The 27,430-nt window shown below is 45.5% G+C and overlaps 1 protein-coding gene across 6 annotated transcripts in view; it reads right to left on the reverse strand.

The window, feature by feature from the left end:
* The window catches only part of RCL1 (RNA terminal phosphate cyclase like 1), a 96,971-nt gene that overhangs the window by 34,978 nt on the left and 34,563 nt on the right, over positions 1–27,430 (reverse strand). Inside the window, exons 1-3 of one of the 6 annotated variants that reach the window (XM_036101238.1) lie at positions 26,678–26,981; positions 8,564–8,635; positions 5,755–5,930 (exon numbers count right to left, since the gene is read on the reverse strand). In XM_036101238.1, coding sequence (XP_035957131.1) covers positions 5,755–5,930; positions 8,564–8,635; positions 26,678–26,813 — 384 coding nt within the window. In that variant the 5' untranslated portion in view covers positions 26,814–26,981. Of the gene's footprint in view, positions 1–4,197; positions 4,331–5,754; positions 5,931–8,563; positions 8,636–23,659; positions 23,772–26,677; positions 26,982–27,430 lie in introns of those variants that run through there. The other 5 variants (XM_036101233.2, XM_078061349.1, XM_078061350.1 and 2 more) reach the window with 5 other exon arrangements.

The raw sequence follows: 27,430 nt of genomic DNA on the forward strand, positions 1-27,430 counted from the left end.
AGCGACCTGGAATCCTGCCGATGCCCACCACACAGGCAGCTAAAGGGGAGGTGGTGAGCCCACAAGGGGGTGGGGGCAGACGGGGAAGGGCAGCCGCAAACTCCAGGAGCGGCACAAACCTGGACTGTGACGACAATACCCACAGTTAATGGCAAGGCTGTGCAGAGTGCTGCTGTTATGTCCTCCTCACTCGGAACTCCTGGGAGGCCTGGGGTCCTCTGCTTACTTATCTGCGGACTCCCCCGAGGGAATAGGATGACATTCAAATCCGGCCAGCTAATAAGTCCGTGAACGTCATCTCAAGAGCAACTTGGGAAGAAAAATCACTCCCTCACTTGCTCCCAATGCAACAGAGCTGCTCCTCGGCCTGCAGGAGCTGACCCTATCTGCAGGCGGCGAGGGCAGGCAGGGTGAGCGGGGCGCAGAGGGAATAGTCTGGTCCTGGTCCAGGCTCTGCCTCCAGCTAACTGTGTGGCCTCAGATCAGAAAATCCCACATGTCTGAATTTCCCTGTCTCTAAGGTAAGGGGCTCAGCCTGTCTCCAAGCTGCTAAGATTCAGCACAGCGATATTCCAATAAGGCTTCAGAGCACAGAACGGGCCCCAACTAAATATTCTGATACCACGAAACTAACCAGAGGCAGAAATGACCTATGAAGCCTAGGAACACAGTCAGAATGGATCAGGTGGGGCAGAAGCAGTTACGAGGACAACTCATTAAAGATTAGCTAATTTCGTTAAATATTAAAGCTAAACACACGTTAAAAACTTAAAATATGCATCTGGGGTTGCCAGAACAGAGCAGTCAGTCTAGACTAGAATGAAGGGCAACTGGAGGGAGGCTAACCCAGACTCTGGGAAAAGTGGGGGGTGGTGGGTACCGGCTGCTCTGAGGGCATGACTCCCAGGAACTAGGCACCCACCAGCCCTCCTGGGGGAAAGAAAGGCGGGAAAACAGGGCATCACTTCCGGCTCAGCCTACCTATACTTGGAGTCAAAAGGACGCGGTCAAATTGACTCTGAAGGCCAGCCAGAAGCCCCAGTGTAACCGGAGGTGCACTCCTGTCTCCCGACACTCTCCATTTGACACGGAGGGCAGGCATCGTGGTGCATGGGACCAGGGCCGGAAAAGCAGACAGGGGCTTGAGTGGCTCTCTGCCTCTCACCAGCTGAGACACCTCGACACTTCCCCACATGCCCAGGGCCTTGGGTGCCTCCTGCATAAGGTGAGGGGCTGGACTGGACACGCTCCCCTGGCTCCACACACTCTACTTTTAGCAGAGCGAGGATGGTCTGCAAGCCCTGCTTAAGGAAACGAAGCTACAACTCTGTAATTACAGGCAGAAGTCTGACCCAGGCGGCACCTGAGGGCAAAGGCATTCCCCTTCCGTCTAGTCCATCAGTCATCAGACAGAAACGTGACCAGATCCAAGCCAAAAAGAAAAAGGGAGAAAACCCACTCCCAGCTACCTTGTCTGAAACAGTGATAAGAAACATCCACCTCACAGGGTTGGTAAAAGAATTAAATAAGTAAGGATGCATACATATGAACACAGGTTCACCCAGAAGAGTGCCCAGCACACAGCAGACGTAACTGGACTTCTTTTCCCCTCCCAGGAGGGAACTAAAAAAGACTGGAATCTTCACTTGCCTTTTGACCAGTGGCTCTGGAGCAGAATTACTGAGAATCAGAGGAGACCTCCTGAACTTTTATTCTCCTCAGATTTTGTCCCCACTTCCTGTCCTTTTGTCCCCAGGGGAAAATGTCCCTATTCTTGCACAAGGCTCACCCCATCGCTTCCACTGTTGACCCTCACCCCTCCAACTGTTGGAGTCAGCCTTACAAACACCCCCACTCCTTTTATTTTAATTGTTCCTTTCTCCACTACAGCATCTCCTCTGCCCACAAGCAAGATCAAGCTTCCCCTCATTCAAAAAACAAAAATCAAACCAAACCAAACAAAAACTCAGCTCCTAAAGAATCATCTTATCTAACTTTCTAGAAGAATCTCCCGGTTTTCCACGGTTCTATCTGCTACTCATTTCCTCAATGCATGCCTGTCCTTACAGTCCAATGACACCACTCTCTCAAAGATCAATACAACTTCTCACTGCCCAATCTCCCCACCCAGCCCTAAGGGAGCTCCTGCAAAAACTGGCTCTGTGAGGCACCCCCTGCTTCTTAGAACTCGACTCCGATCTCATGGTCACTGCCTCCAGCCCCTCTTCTCCCGCTCACACCTTAAACATTCATTTCCTCTTCTTCCTCTATTCCCAGTCTCAGGAACCATGCGGCCCACAGAGGCCAGAAAGGGAATTTTAATGGACCATGAGGTCAGCTAAGATCTGTGTCCAACCAAAGAGCTCACAATTTATCCAAAGAGGGCAGGGCCACGCAGGTCCAGTGGATGGCCACCCAGTGCTGCCACATCAACCTACTATAATATAGAATCTGGGGTCTCAAACATGAACCACCGATTCGTATACACACACCACCACCACACTGTGCAAGCCACAGGAAGAATACCTGTAGGATTAATTCAGTCAAAAAGCCACCAGTGTTCAACCTTGGCACTAGTTAATCTCATTCTCCTAGGGACTTAACTATCAATAGGTAAGATCCTGATGACCTGTCTCTGAGGCTCCAGACAATAATTTCTAACTGCCAGCTGGACATCCCCATGTGAATATCCTGCCAATACTGCAGAGAAGAGGATCAAAATTAAACATATCATCCATCATCCTACCACAATTTTCCTCTTCCCTGTGTCAAATGTTATCTGATCTCGATCCTTCCAGTCAAGAATAGAAATCCTGGAATAATTTATAACCACTTCCTCCTATCCCATCTCCAATCAGTTGTCAAGTTAAGAAGTCTCTCACTCCACAACGTCCTTCAGATCTGTCCCTTCCTTTTCACTTCCATGCCCATAATGTTCAATCTAGTTGATGCCTCTCCAATTCATCCTCATCTTCCTAAAATCTGAGACTGACTCTGGCTTCCTTTCCTTAGAAAACCCTCCCCAGCCCTCAGCACTTTGCTTATATACCTCTGACAGGGGTGACCCTGTAGTCTCCCTAGCTGCCTTCATAGTTGTCCACCTCATGAGATCAAGTTCCAGAAGGGAACTCTTCAAATTCGTCCTTACGTGCGCAGAGTGGACATGAACGGGGGGGAGCCATACATTCAAGAGAAAGCTTGAAATGAAGAAGCCACAGGCTGAAGAAGTTACACACATCCAGGATTAGATGTATTTATTTATCCTGGTCTGGAGCCAGGTACTAACCAAGGGCATTTTAGCAGTGCAACTAGCAAAAGCAGAGAGCTCTGCAACATGTGAAAATAGATTTTTTTTTAAACACTCTGCATGCAAGGGAGTCTGGGTGGCTCAGTCGGTTAAGCATCTACCTTCCCCTCAGGTCATGATCCCAGGGTCCTGGGATCGAGTCCCGCATTGGGCTCCCTGCTCAATGGGGAGCCTGCTTCTCCTTCTCCCTCTCCCTCTCCCACTCCCCCTGCTTGTGCTCCTGCTCTCGCTCTCTCTCTCTCTCTGTCAAATAAATAAATAAAACCTTAAAAAAAAAAAAATACCGTATGCAAGAATTAAGTATTATTTCTGCGGAATTCATCACTTAACCTTTGTCATTGTTAATATATAAAACCTTTTTGAATAATGCCAGTGGAAACAGCTTTTAAGATTATTAGCAATTATAGAAAAAAAAGAGTGGAAAACTGAGACACGTAGTGCCCAAGTTTCCTGCATGCTTCACCCGAGTTTTTCCCATTATGCAAGGCTCCTCCTCCCCCCAACTCCATTCTAAAAATATAGAGGCCGAGCGCCTGGGTGGCTCAGTCAGTTAAGCGACTGCCTTCGGCTCAGGTCATGATCCTGGAGTCCCGGGATCGAGTCCCGCAGCGGGCTCCCTGCTCAGCAGGGAGTCTGCTTCTCCCTCTCCCGCTCCCCCCTCTTGTGCTCTCACTCTCTCTCTCAAATACATAAATAAAATCTTTAAAAAAATAAAACTTAAAAAAAAAAAATAAAAGTATAGAGGCCTCCTCTCATGCTTTTAACTGAAAGGCGGTTTCCTAGAATCTTCAGAAAAGGCAAGAAAAAAAAGCAATCATCTGAAATTAGTTTAAAATTCTAAACAGTTTAAATAAACAAATCTTTAAAAAAAGCGGGGGGGAGGAGGGCACCTGGGTGGAACAGTCGGTTGAGCGTCCAACGCTTGGCTTCAGCTCAGGTTGTGATCTCAGAGGGGAGACGGGCCCGTGTCAGGCTCCACACTCAGCCGGGAGTCTGCTCAGGATTCTCTCTCTCCTTCTCCTTCTGCCCCTCCCCCACCAAATAAATAAATAAATCTTTAAAATTCTAAACACTTATAATGCAACATTCCTTTACAACCGAGGATTTCAGATCTCACACTGTACTCAGGATCCTAAGAAAAGAGTTTATGTACCTGAATTCCCAAGAACTGAGGAATAAGTCTTTAGCACCTAGCAACACATTAACCAGGTTTATACCTTAACAGATATCTGGGTGAAGACCAGCGTCTCTGCTTTAGAACTCACTGCACCACCCAATTGGTCCTTCCTGGTTAGGAAAGCTACACACTTCACATTCTGCCTCAGACGACACCCCCTCAATAGTCCTGGTCCAGTATCAGTAGAGATGAAGACAAGTGTCCTTGGTAACGATTTCACACCATGGCCCTCAGCTTTACGATACCATCTGTGGTCAGCAAAGAACCCAAAGGGGGGGATCCTTCCCTCCATACAAGAGAAGTACAAGGCAGGCCTGGACACAAAACTGCTCTAATCTCTGTCTCCGTCTCTGTCTCTGTCTCTGTCTGTCTCACACACACACACACACACACACACACACACGACAAAACCCATCCTAGATAGGCATTAAGACAGCTGTGGTGGCCACAGTGAAAACCCCACATGTATATTAAACTATCCTCCCCACACATGCAGGAAAATTAGGATGCTTAATAAGAAGCTTGCTGGGGCACCTGGGGGGCTCAGTTGGTTAAGCGTCTGCCTTCAGCTCAGGTCATGATCCCAGGGTCCAGGGATGGAGCCCTGCATTGGGCTCCCTGCTCAGTGGGGAGTCTGCTTCTCCCTCTCCCTCTCCCTCTGTTCCTCCCCACTGCTCATACTCTCTGTCTCTCTCTCAAATAAATAAAATCTTTAAAAAAAAAAAAAATAAATAAGAAGCTTGCTGGTGCCCACAAACCATACAAGTGCATGTATACCTTCCCTGCCCTTGCCCTTTTTCTAAAGCTGCAAACTCTTCTCGGGAGAAGAAAAGTCCTAAAATTTATGGTTAAAACCTGAGTAAGTCAAGATTATGCTATAGCAACCAAGGAGATATTATTATTTTCTGTCTAAAATTCTGGTCTGCTGCCTTCCAGCCGCAGCCAACACATGACCTTAAGAAGATTCCACTCTCCAGCACTTGAGCCAACAGAGCCGTATTTCATGTCAACCATGATGAGACTGCACGCATCTGTTCTGAAGGCTCTTAGACACGACAATGAAAGGCACCTTGATGAATGTGAACAATCGTCACTGAATCTGATGATTGCAAGCCTTGGTTCATCTGCTTCCTAGAGTGATTAATGTCTAAACCTCAAGGTAAATAACAAAACAAAGACACTCAGCAATAAACCTGTGTTTTATCAGGAACTTATTTCTCTAACGCTGGGTTGCTGCAAGAGACAAAACTACTCACTACTGACTACTCACCGAAGGGTCAACCTGGTCATTGGTTACTCCTCGCAGAACGATTCTTAACGGGTGCTTCATAAATGGAGCCAGGCAAAGAAGACTCTCCAGGTAATAGCCAATGCTGCGAAGGACATTACAGTCATGTTCCACAGACCCACCATACAGGAGACCAGGCTGGTAATACAACGTCGTTCCTTGCACCGGAAGAAGAGCCACATTCAGCAGAAAACAAAAAAAAAACAAAAATAGAAACAAAACAAAAAAGCACTAAGTGTCACAAAGGCAACAAAGGCAGTAAATCCCAAGGGGAAAGTCTGACAAGGGCATCCAAGCAGTTCAAAATGCCATTCCTAAGAGCCCACACTTCACTCCAAAAGCTGACTCATTACTGTCAAGCCCCTGTAACAGTAATAAACTGTGAGTGTAATTTAATAAATGGTAATTAACCCCTCCCTAAGCATCTGAGTTGCCAAAGTCGCGGCAGGGCACAGAGGAGAGATCCCAACAGGCGCTCCGGTCTTCCAACAGCACACTCTGCCTGTGGGTGGGGGGCTTTACAAATGACATGCCGAACCATCACACCAGCAACCAGCTTCTTCTGGGCCCTTGAAATGAGATTTCCCATGAACTGCACTCACCAACAGGCTTCCTAGAGAAGGCAAGTACTTGATGGCACTTAATTCTGTCAATAGTAGCTATTTTAATTTAATAGCAACAAACGGAAAGATCTAAAATTACTGAATAGCTTTAGGAGAAGCTCTATTATTTTTATTCACTCTTTCTCATATTCGTATCATCCAAAAAGTTTCTTATTGGGTGTATGCATTAGGGTGAAAAGCAAAGTAAAATATTCTAGATTACTGGGGGGTGGGGTGGCGCATAAATGGGTGAACAAGGGATTGTTGCTGCTCAAAATCTTTTGCCACTGTCTTCTGGCATAATTTACCAATAAATTTAACATTAGAGGAAAGAGATCTAGGCTCGGTCACTCAAAAGGAAAGCAGCTCTTTGGAGTTATGTAAAATAAAAAAATTTACATAAAATAAAAAAAGAAAAATTTATATAAAATTAAAAAAAAAAGACTATATCATCACTAAAGTCTGCAAATCTGTGCCTGCAAATTAACCAAGTGAGAAATTGGTCAGATCATCAGAATGAAGGCTTCTACTCTGGTGGGGCAGGGGGCATGAACTAGAAGCAGGATTGTGTAAAATGTCTTACTTCCCAAGTTAAGCTGCAGATATGACCAGAAAAGAATTATGAACCCTCTGAATCCCCGATAAAAATTGCTGAAAAAACAATTTTTTTAATTTAAAATCTTTTTTAGATCTCCAGCAATTTCAAAGTCAGTCAGTCAAGGAAGACTCGAGGAATCATAGGTTGCAAAGGGCATCTGAAGTCTCATTCCTGAAACTTTTTTTTTTTGAAAGATTTTATTTATTTGACAGAGAGAGAGACAGCGAGAGAGAGAACACAAGCAGGGGGAGTGGGAGAGGGAGAAGCAGGCTTCCCACTGAGCAGGGAGCCCGACGTGGGGCTCGATCCCAGGACCCTGGGATCATGACCTGAGCCGAAGGCAGACGCTTAACGACTGAGCCACCCAGGCGCCCCTCATGCCTGAAACTTGTTCTCCGTAGGGTAGAGCCGAATGCAGCTACAGATCAATGAGTCTCATGTGATGTAGGGGCCACTTATGAGGCCAACCCTGTCTTCTTTCTTAAGACAGCCAACGAATGAGGAAGTGCACAGTTTCCTTTGTGGACTATCTGTGCACAGGTGAATAGTTCATGGAGTCAGCCAAACAGTGTTTGCCATGGTTTCCCATACAAGGTCGAGAAAAGAGTTTCTAAGAGCCAACAAACAGCTAGAAACAACCTAAATGTTTATCAGTAGGGAGCAGTTAAATAAATTATCATGCCTCCATACAACAGACTACTAGGCCCACTGAAATACTGAGATGGGCCTGCATGTGCCCGGCAGGGAAAGTTCTGAGACATCTGTGATAGTGAAGAAAAGCGGCTGCGGAGCAACATGAAGAGCGTGACCTTGCTGGCAGCTTGAGGTACAGAAGCGTCCATGCAAGCAAAGGCGTATAACAGAGACCAGGGCACACACCCCAGGCTGTGCCCACGGCTGCCCCTTGGGGAGGGAACGGAAGAAGAAACAGGTGAAGGGATTTGCACATCTTTTGCATACACTTGTGCATACTTATTTTTTTTAGGATTTTTTTTTTTTTTTTGAGAGAGAGAGAGAAACGCGCTTGTGGGGGCTAGGCAGAGGGGGAGGGAGAGGAAGAGGGAAAGAATACCAAGCAGACTCTGTGCTGAGCGCGCAGCCTGATTACAGGGCTCGATCTCACAACCCCGAGATCATGACCTGAGCCAAAACCAAAAGCTGGACACTCAACTGATTGAGCTACCCAGGCGCCCCATGCATACTTATTTTAAAAGACAAAATTAAAAAAATAAAATAAAATTCAGCACATAACGACTACCTCACAGAGTTTGCTGTGAAATTTTATTGTGACAAAATAAATAAATGGACTTTGAAAAGTTATGCATAAACTTTAGGTGTAAAGTATTTTTGTTGTTGAAAAAGAGGAGGTGCCTGTGTGTTGATCTGAAATTTCCAGCTTTCTAACTTCTTTAAATCAAATGTGCGCCCCTTATATTGGCAGATTTCACATACATCTCCGCACAACTCTATCACAGACAGGAAACTGGCTCTTTGCACCCGAGTATGTATATGGTCAAAAGGCATGAGAAGTAGAGGAATAGTTAAGTAGTACATGTGGGTGCTTTCAGGAACGGGAAGAAAGAGAGCTTACCTGTTTGGTTTATTTCAATCCGAGAACCATTAGTTATTTTGTCCAACAGCCTTATGAAGCTGGCTTCAAAGTCTGTGGGGAAAAGAGAAAACAGACTGGTTTCATGTGAGGTCACCATTTCCAGAGCTGGGGTGGAAGGTACGTGACTCCCTGCGTCACGCCCAGGTTCCTGTCAGGACCAGGGCGGGACCACTGGCTGAGGACACTAAAGCAGCTGAATAGCACTGGCTAGCACACAGATGTTTGGTGGGACTATCAGAAACAATTCACCTTTCATATCCCACAAAAAACAGCAACTCTACCAGCAATCTAGCGGGGTATTAATTTCAGCAGCCTAACACCCATGTAAAGACCTGCTCTTCTGACCTCAGGGGTGCACGCCAAATAAGGGAGAAATAGCAGAAAGTGAGGAAGCGTTTTAAAGTCCATTTCTTATCTGTTCCAGAATACGTGAGAGGGCAGATGAAATTGCGGGTCACTCCTCAGTCTCAGAAGCAGTAAGAGGTCACTGTCTCCCCCACTCAACTCTGTCCCTTTCTCCCTTCTGCCACCCTACTCATCTAGAGCTATCTAACCAGTTCCATTTTTAATTTCATTACAAAGGTGCTTGAATGTACAGTATTACTACCACCTTGTTCTTAACACATGAAAACAGACTGGAAGAAAAAACACACCGCATGTTAATGAATGGATTTCTCTTCATGGTAGGACTTGGTACTTTACATGAATTTAATTTTCTTGTTTAAATTCTCATGTATAAATTTACTTCAATTTCTTTTATAGACAGATTGTTATCCAAAAACATAAAAGATGGTCATTATCAAAAGGGGGGGGTAGAAAGGGAGGAAATGGATTTTCAATGTGAACTATGAGAGGAGGAAGAGAGAAGACTCAGGCAGGAGAATCTGTCCTGTGGCCTTCCCCTGAGTGGATCTCACACACACACTCACACACACTCACGCTCACTCCCTCCCTCTCTAGAGTCAACCTCTTGCCCGTGAACAAGGGCAGGAAGACCAGCTCTCCCGCACCAAAGGCATGGTGACCACGTGGCTATTTAGGCAGTTTCCACCCCCTGCAAGAAACTAGCAGAATTTTTGAGCTCAGACGACAGCAGGCACCTGAACTGACCCCAGAGGGCGAGCACATCAACTCAGCAATGCTCATGCACCTGTTCTGTGACTGAACGCTGCCCCACAACTCCTGTCCCCGGAGATGCTGCAATCTGTACGGAGAGCCCTGGGCTAGACGTCAGAGGAAATCCAGTAAGTCCCGAAACCAGGAAAAGCGGCTACTTCCAGCAGGTTGGCATTAAAGCCTCCCGCGCAGCCAGACATTCCCTCGCCTAATCCTCAAAGCCCCGCGGCAGGGAGTGCCGTTCCCATTTTACAGAAGGCTGAGGCCCAAGAATGAGACTGGCAAGTGACAGAGCGGGGGGCTGAGGCCAAGCCCCGACTTCCCCGGAGTCCGCGCTCCTAACCACACCAGACCAGTGTGCCGAACTCCGTTTAATCCCTCAGCGTCAACCACCTCCTCTAGAAAATCATGGAACCTTTTAACTGCGGGCAGAGTGATCTACTGCAGGATCCTGCAGACCATTTAACGGGTCCCCAATCAACATTTATTTTTAATGAAATTAGAGCAGAATAAACAATGTCAGAGTTAACCCTACATAGGGCACTGTTCGTGAAACCTCAGTGGGCTTTACAATTATCTGTATATGTACTGGTTGTGGTGTTAAGTAGCATCACAAAAGTTTGAAAATAAATCAACTACGAAATTGTTTCCATGGCCTCTTAATATAGAATATTCTGTTTTTAAAAAAACCAGGCATGATCCAGACCACAGTGCCACTTTCCACCTATCTTTCTAGCAAATGCAATGGGCTCTGCACAGAAAAAGGAAAACTCTTGAGGTGGCTAAGCTTTTGAGGTGGCTAAAGGGGAGAGAAGAACGGACATTTATGAATAAAGTCCACGATTAAACTCCATAGCTTTTACAGATTAGGAAAGAAAAAAAACAAAACAAAAAGAAAGCATAACGTCAGAATTTTTTTTCTTCTGCAATCCACGGGGCACTTAAGCATGAACACAGTCAGTTAAAAATGCCCAGCAGAGGAACAGGGCCAGGAACAGAATGGGCACATAAAGAGACCTCCAGGCTGGACCATCCCCTGGTCACAGCAAATGGGTGATTCAGAAGCAGTACTTCAAAGAACCAGCCAGAGCTAGTTCCAGAATCCTGGCAACAGTGAAGATATAGCTCCATCACGTGGTATGAAAAAGATCTCAAGTTCACCTAATAATAGTAAGACTGATGTCCTCAAACTTCATTAAGACAGATGTGTAGGATTCCTTACCCTTTCACTTCCCACACGTCCTCTTTGACTCTTCCTCCTCAAGACTGATCTTGGGGATACAGAAGTTCAGATATCTAAAAACACCAGGGAAAAACATCCAAAACCAGGCACAATTTTACTGCACTGTTTGGGAATACATAACTAGGCCATAAAGCTATAAAGACAATTAACACAAATACCGTACTGGTCAGGAAAGCGGCTACCAGCAGGGGTAGAGGAGGGAATCGTGCCAGGAAGAGGCCCCGTAGGTGCAACAGTGTTCCGTTTCTTGACTTGGATGGGGTCACATGAGTGTCCATTTTATAATCTTTTAAGCACTACTTTTATGTTTCATGCATTTTTTATGTTATTATATTTGACATTTTTTAGAAGTTTATACTATTAGGACCTTCAATCTCAGAATTCCTTAAATACTGCCTGTGGTACCTAATGCACTTCCCTCCTCAGCCCCTCAAGAGGTGAGCTCATCACTTCTTTAAAGGGGCCAGTAACTGTGTAACACAATGCCTGACCCATTCCTCACTAAGAAAGGCAAACTGTCTCAAGGGCAGTGAGGGAAAGAATACAAGCTAAAGACCTACACTTTTAAACAAGGAGCAAATCTCAATCAATACAGTTTCAACTTAAAAGTATCATAACAATTTAAATATCTAGAAACAGTAACTGTGCTAAAATAAATTTCTAATATTACATACATGTCACATATAATATAAATGTTAGATGTATACATATTGGATATATATCAGAACACTCTGCAGCCTTAAAATTAATAAGGAGAATTTTTATGTACTGATATAAGTCACCTCCATGATATACTGAGTGGAAAAAAGTAAGATGCCGCTGGCCATTTGTGTGAAAAAAAGAAAACGTGCATATGTATTTGCTTATTTATGAAAAAAAGAGCCCTGGGAAGAAACACAACAAACTAGTAACACTGACTGCCTCACAGGGAAGGAAGGATGGGAAAGAGACAGAGACACACTGTGTAAACCCTCTTTGCTCCCTCTGAATTTCACACCATGTGTATGTTTTTTAAAATACATAAAATTTAAATTAAAAAATACAAATAAAGGTACTGTAACACAATTTTTTTTCAAGATTTTATTTATTTATTTATTTGACAGAGAGAGAGAGTAGAAGCAGGGGGAGGGGCAGGCAGAGGAAGAAGGAGAAGCAGACTCCCCGCTGAGCGGGGAGCCCGATGTGGGACTCAATCCCAGGACCCTGGGATCACGACCTGAGTCGAAGGCAGATAGATGCCCAACTGACTGAGCCACCCAGGCGCCCCGTCTATAACACAATTTAAATAGCAAATAAAACTGCTCTCATTAAATAGCCTATGAAAGATCTTTATAATACTATACAGCCATTAAAAATATTTTAAAATAATTATTTAATTACATGAGGAAATGCTCACATTAAGGAAAAAATATAAAATATATACAATGTGATTTCAATTTCTTTAGAGAAGTACCTAAAAAATAAGACACCAAGCCATTAATACATGAAATTAGAAATCATTCTGGGACGCCTGGGTGGCATCTGCCTTTGGCTCAGGTCACAATCCCAGGGTCCTGGAATCGAGGCCCGCATCAGACTCCTCAATCAGCAGGGAGCCTGCTTCTCTCCCTGCCTGCCGCTCCCCCTGCTTGTGCTCAGTCAGTCTCTCTCTCTCTTTCTCTGACAAATAAAATCTTAAAAAAAAAATCATTCTTATCCTCATTATATCCCAAAAGGTAGATATTATAAACACACACACAATTTTCAGAATTAAAAGATGTCCATTCACTTGGAAATAATGCATAAAACATACACATATCTTATGTATAGTATGTAATTACACATGATTCCTAATAAATTATATTTTAACTGAAACATGTAACATCTTTCCTGAATTGTCAACACGTCAAGAAAAAAAACTACAGAACATACTAAAATATTTTAAGCAGAAATATCAATTTTACCAGAATACACAGCAGTCAACCAAAAAAAAAAAAAATTTACCACTCTAAATACCTTAGTAATTAAAAAAACAAAAGCAAGAGCAAAATGAACTGAGATTTTAGAAATGGAATAGAATTACAAGCCAAAAAGTAAATGAAAAAATAATCACAAAAGAGATTTAAAAAATGGAAAATATAGCAGAAAAAAAAATCAAGCTAATTCATTTAAAAAATACAACACAGATCAATAGTCTCATTCATCTGTACGAAGAAAGAAAATGTAAGCTAATAATAAATAACATAATTAATAAAAGATTATGAGCTTGGGTGCCTGGGTGGCTCAGTTGGTTAAGCGACTGCCTTCAGCTCAGGTCATGATCCTGGAGTCCCAGGGTGGAGTCCCGCATCGGGCTCCCTGCTCGGCGGGGAGTCTGCTTCTCCCTCTGACCCTCCCCCCTCTCATGCTCTCTCTCTGTCTCACTCTTTCTCTCTCAAATAAATAAATAAAATCTTTAAAAAAAAAAAAATATTATGAGCTTTTGTGATAAACTATTCTCTGATATTTACTAATACATTTGGAATTAATATAACTATGTAAAAAGATGATAAATCAAACAGATAAAACAAACAAAAAGATACAAAAAAGAGAAACCCAAAACTAAGAGAATGAGAGAATTTATCAATAAACCGAAAAGAGGGGGTGCCTGGGTGGCTCAGTCAGTTAAGCGACTGCCTTCAGCTCAGGTTATGATCCCAGGGTCCTGGGATAGAACCCAGCATCTGGCTCCCTGCTCAGCGGGGAGTCTGCTTCTCCCTCTCCTCCTGGCTCCTGCTCTCTGTCGCTATCTCTGCTCTCTCTCTCTAATAAATAAAAATCTTTAAAAAAACAAAAAAACTGAGAAGAGCACTGATAAAGTTGCTGAAAAAATTTTTCCCAACATTCAAAGGAAAAATTCGTCTATTACATATTCCAAAGAACAACAACAAAAGCATGAAGAGATGGCTTCAAATGCAGAATAGTTAAGAGCATCACATGCAAGAAATAAAAAATAAATCTCAGGAAACAAACTGAGGGTTGCTGGAGTGGAGGGGGGTGGGAGGGATGGGGTGGCTGGGTGATAGACATTGGGGAGGGTATGTGCTATGGTGAGCGCTGTGAATTGTGCAAGACTGTTGAATCACAGACCTGTACCTCTGAAACAAATAATACATTATATGTTAAAAAAAAGAAAAAAGAAGAAGATAGTAGGAAGGGAGAAATGAAGGGGGGGAAATCGGAGAGGGAGACGAACCACGAGAGACTATGGACTCTGAGAAACAAACTGAGGGTTCTAGAGGGGAGGGGGGTGGGGGGATGGGTTAGCCTGGTGACGGATATTAAGGGGGGCATGGAGCACTGGGTGTTATACGCAAACAATGAATCATGGAACACTACATCAAAAACTAATGATGTAATGTATGGTGATTAACATAACATAAAAAAAAAGAATGGACATAAAAAAATAAATAAATTGAATTTAATAAAAAAATAAAATAAAAATGATAAATTTCCCCCCCAAAAAATAAATAAATTACAAACTAACTTCATTTAATAAGAACAAATAAAATATCCCCACATAAAGGCTTAGAAAAGAGCCCATAACACATTTTTCAACTATCCACGACAGTTAAGAAGAGGGCCTCCCAGGAAAGGACCACACGTAAGGCACAAGGAAGATGACAATATTATTAAATATAAAAACAGGGGATGGGGGAGAATCAAGTAACTAGCTTGACTGCTACTGAAAAGGCATCTGAGAAAATTCAGATTTTTATTACTTTAAAAAAATCTATTTTATTACTAAAAAATCTATTTTTTAGTAAAATTCTGTTTTAAAAGTATGAAGAATGAATTCACTGTAACAGAGTTTACATATAAAACAGAAGCCTCCGGCGCCTGGGTGGCTCAGCTGTTTCGCGTCTGCCTTCGGCTCAGGTCATGATCCCAGGACCCTGGGACTGACCCCTGTGTCAGGCTCCTTGCTCAGCAGGAAGCCTGCTTCTCCCTCTCCCTCTGCCTGCCGCTCCCCCTGCTTGTGCTCGCTCTCTGTCAAATAAATAAAATCTTTTAAAAATAAATAAAAATAAAAACAGAAGTCTTAGGTGGTGCCTGGGTGGCTCAGTCGGTTAAGCATCTGCCTCTGGCTCAGGTCATGATCCCAGGGTCCTGAGACTGAACCCCATGTCGGGCTCTCTGTTCAGCAAGGAGTCTGCTTCTCCCTCTTCCTCTGCTCCTGTGCTCTCTTTTTCTCCCAAATAAATAAAATCTTAAAAATAAATAAACAAAAAAACAAGAGAAGCCTTAGAAGTTCCAGAACGTCTTCATTGGCCTTGGGGTAGACCAAGATTTCTTTAAAAAGACACAGAAAAATTTATAAATTGGACTACATTAAAAGAAGTATCTATTGCTCATCAAAAGAAACCATTAAGTGCAAAAAAACAAGTCAGAGCATAACTAGATATTTGCAACAGCTTAACAGAGAATTGTGCCATATTAATAAAACGTAGTAGCATGCTACAGCAATGAACACCAGCTACCGCCTCTCCAACAGAGATGACTCGAAAGACAGCAAAGAAACCAGACACACACAAAAAATACATACTCTATAACTCCATTATATAAATTACGGTTAATATTTCAGAAATGCAATCAATGGTGTAAAAAGTCAACTTATTATTTACATTGGGAGTGGGAGAAAATGGTGTGATGGCACAAGCATGGAAGGGTTTTAGGGTTGCTGGTCATGTTTTATTTCCTGGCATGGGTAGCATATCCACTTCGTAAATTCATCAAGCTATCCATTTATGGTCTGTGCACTTTTTTTTTTAGAGGGGGGAAGGGACAGAGAGAATCTTAGGCAGGCTCCACCCCCAGCACAGAGCCCAACACCTGGATCCCATGACCCTGAGATCATGACCTGAGCCAAAATTAAGACTCAGCCATTAAACTAACTGACCCATCCAGGCACCAGGGTCTGTGCACTTTTCTTAGTATGTAGTATCCTCTGCTAAAAGTTTATTTTTTAAAAATAAAAATCAAGGGGCACCTGGCTGGCTCAGTCAGTTGAGCGACCATCTCTTGGTTTTGGCTCAGGTCCTGATCTCAGGGTCCTGAGACTGAGCAACCAGGGGCTCCGTGCTCAGTGGGGGGTCTGCTTGAGATTCTCTCCCTCTGCCCCCCACCACCCCTCACCCCTGGCTCACACACATGCTCTCTCTCAGATGAATAAATAAATCTTTAAAAAATAATAAACAAAAATCAAATTCAAAGAAAGAGTACCTTTAAAAATTATGAAAAAAGCAAAGAAACCCAATCATCTCTCCAATTTGCCATACTACAAATGCCATTAAATATATCTCAAAAAAAAAAAAAAGAAAGTGTCAATACAAGGAAGCAGCAGCAATTAAGGGAAAGGATATCTTACCAATTAAGCAAGAGGATTTCACATACTTTGATTTGACCCCACATTTTAAAAAAGCATAGTCTTTGACCCAGCAATTCCACATCTAGAACTCTATCCTGTAGAAATAGAAGTATGCTAGGATATATGTACAAAAATTTTTACTGCTGCTTTATTTGTAATAACAAACACTGAAGATTACTTTTTTTGTCCCATGCCTTCAAATGTTCCTAGATATCTCGCTGTGCTTATATAAAAACCTATAAAAGTGGGGCACCTGGGTGGCTCAGTCGTTAAGCGTCTGCCTTCGGCTCAGGTCATGATCCCAGGGTCCTGGGATCGAGCCCCGCATCGGACTCCCTGCTCGGCGGGAAGCCTGCTTCTCCCTCTCCTGCTCCCCCTGCTTGTGTTCCCTCTCTCACTGCGTCTCTCTGTTTCTGTCAAATAAATAAATAAAATCTTTAAAAAAAAAAAAAACCTATAAAAGAAATAAAATCAACAAAGGGAAATTTAATTCTCTGATTTATGCTATTTTATGACCTTTCAAGTTTCCTATTTGTATACAAATTTTTCAGTTCTAGTATTTTTCTTTACAAACGCATTGGGAAGAAAAGTCATACAATCACATCAATTGGTGTAGAGTAGGCATCTGACAAAATGCAACTCATTCATAATAATAAAAAAAAACTTCCTAGAAAAATAGGAATAGAAGGGAACTTTCTCACTGATGAAAGCATCTGAAAAAAAAAAAAAAAAAACCATACCGCTAAAACTACACTGAGCACCAAAACAATGGACGCTTTCCCCCTAAGAGAGGGAACGAGGCAAGGCAGTTTGCTCTCATCGCATACTTAACATGGTGCTAGAAGTTCCAGCCAGCACGGCATGGAGAAGGAAATACAAGGTATAAAGTTTAGAAAGAAGAAATAATATTATTTCTTTTTGCAGATGACATGTTTATCTACATAGAGAATCCCAAAGAATGTACAAAAAGACACCTAGAGCTAACAAGTAAATTCAGCATGGTTAGAGGATAAACATCTTCCCAAAAATGAACTGTATTTCCATATACTAGTATTGAACACATGGAGAATGACATTAAAAATACTGTATCATTGACAATTGGTCTGACAATTGCTCGAAAAAGTAAAATATTTACGTGTAAATCTAACAAAATGTTTATAGGACTTGTATGCTAGAAACTACACAATGCTGGTGAAAGAAAGCAAAGATCTAAATAAATGGAGAGATATACTATGTTTATGGATTAGAAGCCTCAGTAAAGATGACAATTCTCCCCAAACTGACATATAGGTTTAACACAGTTCCTGTCAAAATCTTAACAAGATTTTTGTTTAGATAAAGACAAGATTATTCTAAAACTTATATTGGAAAGGCAAAGGAACCAGGATAGCTAAAACAATCACAAAAAGTAAGAATAAAGCTGGAGGTATCAGTCTACACGATTATAGGCACAGTAATCAAGTTTACATGGTCCTGGCAAGGGGACAGACATATAGATCAGTGGAACCAAATAAAGGTCCCAGAAAGAGAGCCACACAAATGTGCCCAACTGATTTTTTACAAAGATACAAAAGCAATTCAATGGAAGAAAGATAGCCCTTTCAACAAACAGTGCTGGAGCAACTGGACATCCGTAAGCAAAAAAAAAAAAAAAAAAGAAAGAAACTCAACCTAAGTTTTAAACCTCATACAAAAATCAAATGTAAAACTATGAAACCTTTAGAAAAAAACATTGAAAATATTCGAGATCTAGAATAGGCAAAGAGATCTTAGACTCAACACCAAAAGCACAAGCCATAAAAGACAAAGTTGATAAATTCTATTTGACTAAAAGTAAAATCTTTTGCTCTGCAAAAGACCATGTTAAGAGAACGACAAGACTGGGGGCACCTGGCTGGCTCTGTTGGAGCAGGCGACTCTTGATCTCAGGGTCATGAGTTCAAGCCCCATGTTGGGCATGGAGCTTACTTAAGAGCGAGAGAGAGAGAATGAAAGACAAGCTGCGGAGAGGGACACAGTATCAGCCATCCACATATCTGACCAAGGACCGGAACACGTAAAGAACTCTCAAAACATAAGCTTAAAAACAGATTAGTTGGCAATGAACAAAAGATGTCGGAGGAGGCTATGCTGATGGCAGATGGGCAAAGGGAAGGATGTTGGCCATCATCAGCCATTAGGAATATGCAAATTAAACAAGACAGCACGACCAGGACGGCTAAAAGCAGAAACCCCCCAGCGCAGCAGCCCCAGGGCGCAAGGAGGAGCGCAGGCGCAGCACGAGGCACACAGGCTGCGAGCCCAGAGGAGGCGCCCCCAGCCCAGGGCTAGTCCTTCGTGGAGTCCTTCCTCCCGCCTCCCAACGTGCGCGCCCTCCTCCCGCTCCTCGGGGCCCCTCGGTGAAGGCCTCCTGCTGCAGGCTGAGGGCGCCTCCCCAGCGGTGGCTTGTCTGCGCTTCCTGCGCCCATCCTGGCCACCCTGCGTGGAGGCCTGGGTCGGGCCCGGGCTGCCGTGGGCACTGTCCCCGCCTGGTCCCGGCCCGGTCCCGGTCCGTCGGCGGCGGCGCGAGTGTGGCAGCTGCCCCGTCTGGCCTGCGGCTCCTTGCAGGGAGGACTGCCACTCACAGCACAAGTGGGCCACGGGCTCTGTCCTCCTCTTCTCTTCCGGCCTCGTCCGCTCCCGGGTTGGGGGCGGCGGAGGATAGAAGGGCACTCCTCAGCCTCCTGATCCTCCTCTGAAACCAGGTCACACTCACCGGTGTTCTGGTGGGAGTTCACCACCTCCTCCCTCTTCTTTCTGAAGGCCATCATCGGCCTTCACATCGATACCGTCACCCATCCCTGGCGACAATCAAGGAAATGTTAACCCGTCCCCCCAAATCTGAGAACATCAGGTTCTACAAGAAAGTGTGATCAAGATGGGACTTTTCCAACATGTGACCTCTGGTGCGGACAGGGGTGGGACAATGACCTTGAGCTGCTGCCTCTTAGCCCATAACCTTTGGGGACCATCCAGAAACAGCCCAGCGGACTCTGCAGAGGCCAGGAGGGCGCCTCAGTGCCGCCAGCTGCACAGGCTTAGCCAAGTTATTAAAATGTTGATTTTAGAAGAAGTAACACATTTTAAAACCCTTGGGGGGAAAAAAACAGTGACAACACCAAATGCTGGCAAGGGTGCACAGAACCCGAATCACTTACACATTGCTGGTGGGAATATAAAATCGTAAGGCCACACTGGAAAACACTTTGGCAGTTTCCTAAGCATGCAAACTACCATACAGCCCAGCGGCTACACTCCTGGGCATTTATCCCAGGCAAAGACTTATGTTCACAGAAAAACCTGTACACAAATGTTTATAACAGCTTTATTCATAATGGCCAAAAAACTGGAAACAATCCGGATGTCTTTCAACAGGTAAAGGGTTAAAAAAAACTGTGATACTTTCATACCATGGAATACTGTTCAGCAATAAAAAGGAACAATCCTGAAAAAAAACTTAAATCTTCAGAGGATCATGCTGAGTGAAAAACGTCCACCGCAAAAGGTTACTTACTATATGATTCCACTTATATTCTTCGAATGACAAAATTATAGGAATGGAGAACAGATTAGGGATTGCCAAGGGTTAAGGAGTTGGTGGGGCAAGAAGGAAGATGGTGTGGCTGAGGAAGGGCAACCTGAGGAATCCTTGTGGTAATGGAAATGCTCAATACCTTCACTCTCATCCCTGTCCATTTCCTGGCTGTGATACGGTACTACGGTTTTTCCAGATGTTCCATGTGGGGGAAATTGGGTTAAGTATAGACAGGATCTCTCAGTATTATTTATGACAACTGCATGTGAATCCATAACTATCTCAAAATTAAAAGGCTTACTTTAAAAAAAAAAAAAAAAAGATGGTGCACAGTTCCATCTGGAATAGCATTTTACAGCTTCCAAGCAACAGCAGATCTGAAAGCAGACGATTAGGATTCCTGGCATTTGTCTTTCAAAGATGAGTATCTCGGGGCGCCTGGGGGGCTCAGTCGTTATGCGTCTGCCTTCGGCTCAGGTCAGGATCCCAGGGTCCTGGGATCAAGCCCTGCATTGGGCTCCCTGCTCCGCGGGAAGCCTGCTTCTCCCTCTCCCACTTCCCCTGCTTGCGTTCCCTCTCTCGCTGTGTCTCTCTCTGTCAAATAAATAAATAAAATCTTAAAAAAAAAAAGATGAGTATCTCATTTTGGGCACCCAATAATCAACATGTGACAGCAAACTAACAGTCAACAGAGGCACAAGAGGGCAGGTTCCCAATCCACAAGACAATAGTCAATCAACTATCCTTAGTAGAGTCATCAGGCTTCCCCAACTCTAGTTACTAATTAGTAACTCTGAGTCTCAGACCATACTAAAACAAAATACAGGTGCATCCATGTGGTATAGTAAGAAATGTATTTGGTCTTTGTCCCCGATTCCTGGCACAGAGCTCCTAAAACCCTTGGAAATTCCAAAATAATAGGAGTGTCTCCTAAAATTTATTCATAAGGAGTCCCTTTTGAGTACACTTGACTTTATGCTGATGAGTTGACTTAGGATAGGGCCCCTACACAACCTCAGGATGAGACTGGTCACCAGAAACACCATGTCATTAGAGGGCTGGAACTTTAAGCCCTACCTGCTGGCCTTGAGGGAAGAGGAGATTAAACCCCATTAAAACTCTTGCACAAGGAGAGAACTTCCAGGCTGATGAATGAACACACGTCCTGGAAGGGTGGTGCACACCCTGGTTCCAGAGGGCAGAAGCTCCTGTTTCAGGACCCTGCAGGACCTGGCCCTACATACCTCATCTGTGTGTGCTCAGCTGTATCCTTTATAACATCCTTTACAATAAACTGGTGAATATAAGTGTTTCCCTGAGCTTTGTGAGCCATTCTAGCAAATCATCAGACCCGAGGAGGGGACGGTGGGAACCCCCGATTTATACAACCAGTTGGTCAGAAGTACAAGTGGCCTGAACTTGCGAATGGGACTTGTCCGAAGTGGGGGCAGTCTTGTGGGACTGAGCCCTGACCGTGTGGGGTCTGCTGCCATCTCCATGTAGACAGCGTCAGAACTGAGTTCAAGCTGCAGTACACCCAGCTGGTGCTCGCTGAGAACTGGAGAACTGCTTCGTAGGGGGAAAACCCCGCACACCTGGGAGAGTACTGAGAGTAGAGGAGAAAGTTTTCCCTTACAAGTCTCCTTCTAGAAGATGCAATTTATGAACAGCCAGATTTAGCCCCAAAACAGCACATCAGTTCACCAAAAGATGTTTTCCTTTCAAAGGACCTCTATGTAGCATGTTTCCTCAACACATTTTAAGGAATTCTTTTGATTAAAACTCCACTTGCCCCTCCCTTTTCAGAATCTCATCTGATGAAGCCATGTGCAGCACTCCCCTGGGCCCACATAACTCCTCTCTCCAATTTCACAGGGGAACACTGTGAGGCTTAGTCATGGGACTGGCTCAGGGTCCCACGTCCTAACTGTTAAACCAGTGCTCCTGCCCAAGTCCATCTTTCCCTATTCCCACTTTAAACAATTATTCTCGTGGAATTCTTTCCATTCTTACCCATAAACTGTGAACTCAACCTAACCCTGCAAGACACAGCCCTCATGAAATCCAGAGCCGGGGGCGCTATGGACAGCTGCCTTCCGGAACGCCGAGGAACAGCCGAGTCCGGCATGCGGTTAAACGGGAGAACAAGCCCTCCGGGCGGGAGCCAGCTGCATCCTCCTTCCAGCTCTGCCACTCAGTGGACTCCAACTTTGCCGGCTAGCTCACCTAACTATGCCTTGGCTCTCTACCTGCAGGAACCCAGTGGCAGGACAAAGTATTTACTTCCTCCTCGCTGAACAGCAAGAGTAGAATGAAACACAGTTGTCTGTGTTTCTCAGAATGAAGCAAAAACTACACATGTGGTTGTGTAATTTAGTAAAAACCATTCCAAGATCATCTTTCTTTGGGGTTCAAAATCTTCTCATTATACACAATCTGCACTGGAAGGAGGCAGTTTCATTTAAGAGATTAGCTTGTCTGCCTGCAGTCACAGAGTTTGACCTGTGTCTCATCCCCTTCTGAATCCCTGTGCAGCTTTCTTGGTCCACACACTGCTATTCCCAACCATTGGAGATATGGGGAAAAGAAAAGAAAAAAAAGGCATAATAATTAAGTTTCATATGCCAGGGGTTTCAACATCCACACTATTGACATTTTGGGCAGAAGTAGTCTTTGTGTGAGGAAGTTGTATGGTGCATTGCAGGATGTTTATTGGTAGCCCTGGGCTCTACCCACCAGATGCCAGGAGCAGCCTCCCAGTTGTAACCACCAAAAATATCTCCAAAAACTGCCAAATGTCCCCCAGGGGAGCAAAACTGCCTTGTGTGAAAACCACTACCTTATACATAATACACACAAATACTTGGAAGACATCACCCAAAAGGAAAACTTTAGACTGAAAAGAGAGGACAAAAAGAAGGCATAATTCTCTTTAAATATGTGAAAAGTTTCCAGACAGAAGCAGGAACAGGGGCTCCTGGGTGGCTCAGTCGGTTAAGTGTCTGCCTTCAGCTCAGGTCATGATTTCAGGGTCTTGGGATCGAGCTCTCTGCTCAGCGGGGAGTCTGCTGCTCCCTCTCACTCTCCCTCTGTACGCTCGCTCTCTCTCTCTCTCTCTCTCTCTCTCTCTCTCAAATAAATAAATAAATAAATAAATATTTTTTAAAAATCTAAAAAAGAAGCAAGAACAGATTTCGGACGCCAGAGAGCAGAATTATACTCGTAGGTAGAAGTTACATAATAATAAAACCAGCTAACATCATTTTTAAAAGATTTATTTTTTATTTGAGAGAGAGAGTGCACAAGGGGGGGGGGGGAGAAGGGGAGAAGCAAACTCCCTGCTGAGCACAGAGCCAGAGATGCAGGGCTCAGTCTCAGAACCCTGAGATCATGACCTGAGCCGAAATCAAGAGTTGGACGCTTAACCAAAAGAGCCACCCAGGCGCCCCAAAACCAGCTAACGTTTATTTTTCCTACATGCCTGGCACTGTTCTGTGTACTTTAAGTATTATTTTATTTAATCTTTACAATAACCCAATGAAGCTGGTGATGTTGGCCTCACTTTATAGATGAAAAAACGGAGGCTCAGAAATGTTAAAGAATTTGCCTAAGGTCCAAGAGCTAATAGCAAAAGCAGAAGCAGGACTCAAACCAAGGTCTAACTCTGAGACCAAGCTCTTAACCACCAAGCTACTACAACCACAACAAATTAAGGATTTTACTTCAACATAATAAATAAAGAACTCTTTGACTTACAAGCTGTTCCTTTCACCAACCGTGATTCTGGCAGCCACCATCGCATCTGTCCAGACCAGAAGCAGACCCAGAAAGTCTTCCTTCATAACCCCCAGGGAAGCCTCTGCCCTAACTCCCCTGAGTCCCTTTACAACATTCAGCTCTTCCTACTTGACGTTACTCAAGCTACTCTGTCAAGCACTTCCTACTCAGAAAGCTCCTCCAGAAGTGGGGCAACCAGCCTCTCGTGTTTACACTCCCACAAAGCCTTGCACACACTGGGGCTCAGGAACCTTTTCTAAGCCACTGCCCCTGAGGCAAAAGGCCTCCACAGCCCCCACCCTCCAGAGCCCACACCAGGAGGGATGATTAAGCAAGCACCTTCGAGAGATGCAATTTTTATACTTAAGCTGAAGATTTTATTGGATATGCTCTGAGTCGTTTCCAATTCTCAGAATCTGAGTCAGAAAAGAGTCAGAAAGGGAGAGATGACTGTCAGCAGAGCCTCCTGGCGACATCTTTAATCACACTACCAAGGACTCGCTTGACTATGACCACATAACCCCTGGGGGTTATGAAGGAAGACCTTCTGGGTCTGCTTCTGGTCTGGACAGATGCGATGGTGGTGGCCAGAATCACGGCTGATCCCAGGGTCCTGGGACGGAGTCCTGCATCGGGCTCCCCGCTTCTCCCTCTGCCTGCAGCTCCCCCTGCTTGTGCACGCCCGCTCGCGCTCTCTCTGACAAATAAATAAAATCTTTTAAAAAAAATTTCTTCGAGGGAACTGAGATATTTGTGTGTATATATATGCATTCATAGATACACACACACGTATGTGTATATACACATATACATACACACACGTGCATATTTACGTATATAAATACATGTAGCCCCTGATACACAACCGCTGAGCAGGGAGCCGGACTCGGGGCTCCATTCCAGGACCCTGGGATCATGACCTGAGCCAAAGGCAGACGCTTAACTGACTGAGCCACCCAGGTGCCCCCCTCTTGAAGAAATTAAGCGAACATCTACAAGATTTCTGAGGACCTGAAACCATCACAAGGAGATTTAAGTCAGGAGCCTCTGTTTTTTCCCTTGGTGTATTAATAAGGTAAAGCAAATAATGCTCCACGTAGTGCTCCCCATAAAATACCAACACATCTGCCAAAGAGCACTACCTCCCCCAAGCAGTGGAGCTTGGCATCCTTTCAGGAAAGTGCCAAGTGGCCAAGCCCTGTTGGAAGAAATGAGAGTTCGTGTGTGTGGCAGTGAAGAAATGTTCACAAACAGCGGACGGTGGGGGGGGGGAGGACGCATCCTTCGGAACATTAAATATTAGTCTGGAGGCCACCTGTCAAAAGACAAACACTAAATTGTATCTTACAAGCACTATATTTCCCACAGAAATCCCAGGTTTCCAGGCCAAAGGACTTCTATTGCTATTTAAAAACAAACGACAGGGCGCCTGGGTGGCTCAGTTGTTAAGCATCTGCCTTCGGCTCAGGTCATGATCCCAGGGTCCTGGGATCGAGTCCCACATCGGGCTCCCTGCTCCGCGGGAAGCCTGCTTCTCCCTCTCCCACTCCCCCTGCTTGTGTTCCTGCTCTCACTATGTCTCTCTCTGTCAAATAAATAAATAAAATCTTTTAAAAAAAAATAAAAAACAAAAGACAAAAAAACCTATGCCCACTGTTCACAGAAGCAGAAGCCTGTCTTACCATATCTAGCTAGTGGCAAATTCTCTAGAGTAAACTGGAGGTAAAGCGGAGAGCTGGCTGAGAATGCCACAGAGCAGAGCAATCAAGCAACTGCTTTGCCCACGCCGATTCAAAATAAGGACAGATGTTGAGAACACCTGGCAGAAACCATGCTAGGGGTCCCTCCTCAACGTTCTGTGTTTCTGAGCGGTAGAGAGAAGAATCATGTACCAACACAAGCCCTTCCCACGGGCACCAGGTACGGAGGGTCTTTCTTTCCTAACGGTCTATCTCCATCAATGACATTGCGTTTTCCCTTTATGTGCAACCAATCACCATTCGAGAGAGGCAGAGATGTAACCCTCCAGAACACGCAGACACATGATGAAATGGGCCGGCCACCTAGTACAGAAGTCGGTGCAAAAGTGAACACTTCAACAGGACCGACAGAGCTTCCAAGACCAACCACAAACCCTCTCCTTCAATTTGCAGATAGGTTTTCCCTTTTTCCTTTGAGCGAATCTCCCAATCTGGGATAACCAGACAGAAGCTTTCAAATGCATGTGTCTATTCCAGGGGACCAGCTGAAAATCGGCACCACTTAACTTGATGTGAGTTTAAACAGGGCCTATTCTTTCATCAATCCACCTCTGTCGGGCAAAAAAGTAGTTTAGCGCTTGTCATCAAATCTGACTGAAGTCAAGGCAATTAGGCCCATGACTTAAAAAAAAAAAAATTATCACAAAGCTTCTGTCCTGCGCACATCCCAGTTACAGCTAAAAACAAACACAAAATTTTAATTTTTTCTTTAATCCACACCCAAGGAGAGGTGTGAGGGCAGCTGAGAAATCATGGCGACGGGGACAGCCGATGTCCGAGGGGGCAGCTGCTCTGAGACGTGTTTTGGGCTAGGGCACGGAACCGAACAGTGGTACTTTTCTCCCCAAACCTCTCTCCATCTTATATCTGCCCAATCACCACATTCCGGTCCGGCAAACTGCCTTTACCCTTTGAGAGGCTCGCGGCGTGAGCAAGAGGGCTGAAGGCAGGCGAGGGGGCGATGCCGAGATCTTTTGCAACACGCAGCGCTGGAAAACGTGTAGCTGTTTACTAGCAGCGCCCGGGAGACGCCAGCGCAGCGCAGTGAGCACACCCCTCGGGCCCGACCCCGCCTCCCCCCCCAGTCCAGGCGCGCTCGGGCGTGGGGGCGACGCGGCGCTCGGCCTCCCCGACGCGCCCGCGAGACGCGCAGGCTCCCCGCGCCCGCCCCCAGGGCATCGGCGCCGCACCCCCGCGGCCCCCGCGGCCACCCCGCGCGCTGCCCGCCCCGAGTTACCTCGGAGGCCCGGGTTGTCGTCTCTGGCCCGAATCTTTCGGATTTTGACGGGGCGCCCACTCAGGGTGGACAGGACCAGGCGCTGGCGCAAGAAGTTGCAGCCAGCGTAGCTGAGGGAGTGCGCCTGGGTCGCCATGTGCGCGCCCTCCGCAAAGGGGCGGGCGGCCGGGGCGCGGCGACTTCGGACGGGCGCGGGGGTCGCGACCCCGGCGGCGGCGGCGACAGCGGCGGTGGTGACCCGGGCTCTCTCCCGTAGCCCCGCAGCCCCCGGCGCGTCCACGTGGTTTGGAACAGGAAGACGGAGAGACGAGACACCGGGTCAGAGGGGAGAGGGGCGGAGTCGGTGGCCGTCTCCCCGCCTCCCCACCCGACCGGGGGCGGTTCCCGCGTCGGGTCTCGCCGCTATTGGCCCGCGCAGGATCAGGGCGGTGCCCCTGAGGCGCCGCCATTGGCCCGCGCTGGAGCTGGGCGGTGCCCGGGCCACGCTGCCATTGGCCCGCGCTGGAGTAGGGCGGTGCTCGGGCCCCGGCAACAGCGCGCGGCGGGAGGGAGCGCGTGCCGGGGGCGGCCTGGGAGCCAAGCGCGGGAGCTCCCCTTCCACGGTAGTGTCCGTGCGTTCTCTCCACTGGTGTGCGGGCCGGGGAGGCGACGGGCTGGGGTTGGGTGCCTACTGCATGCCCGGTACTTAGCCTCAGTACTCAAGGCAAACCCTGGATGTAGATGGTATTATCTCCCCCGCCTTTTTCCTGATAG

This window comes from Halichoerus grypus, chromosome 14, assembly GCF_964656455.1.
Source record: "Halichoerus grypus chromosome 14, mHalGry1.hap1.1, whole genome shotgun sequence".
Taxonomy (NCBI): domain Eukaryota; kingdom Metazoa; phylum Chordata; class Mammalia; order Carnivora; family Phocidae; genus Halichoerus; species Halichoerus grypus.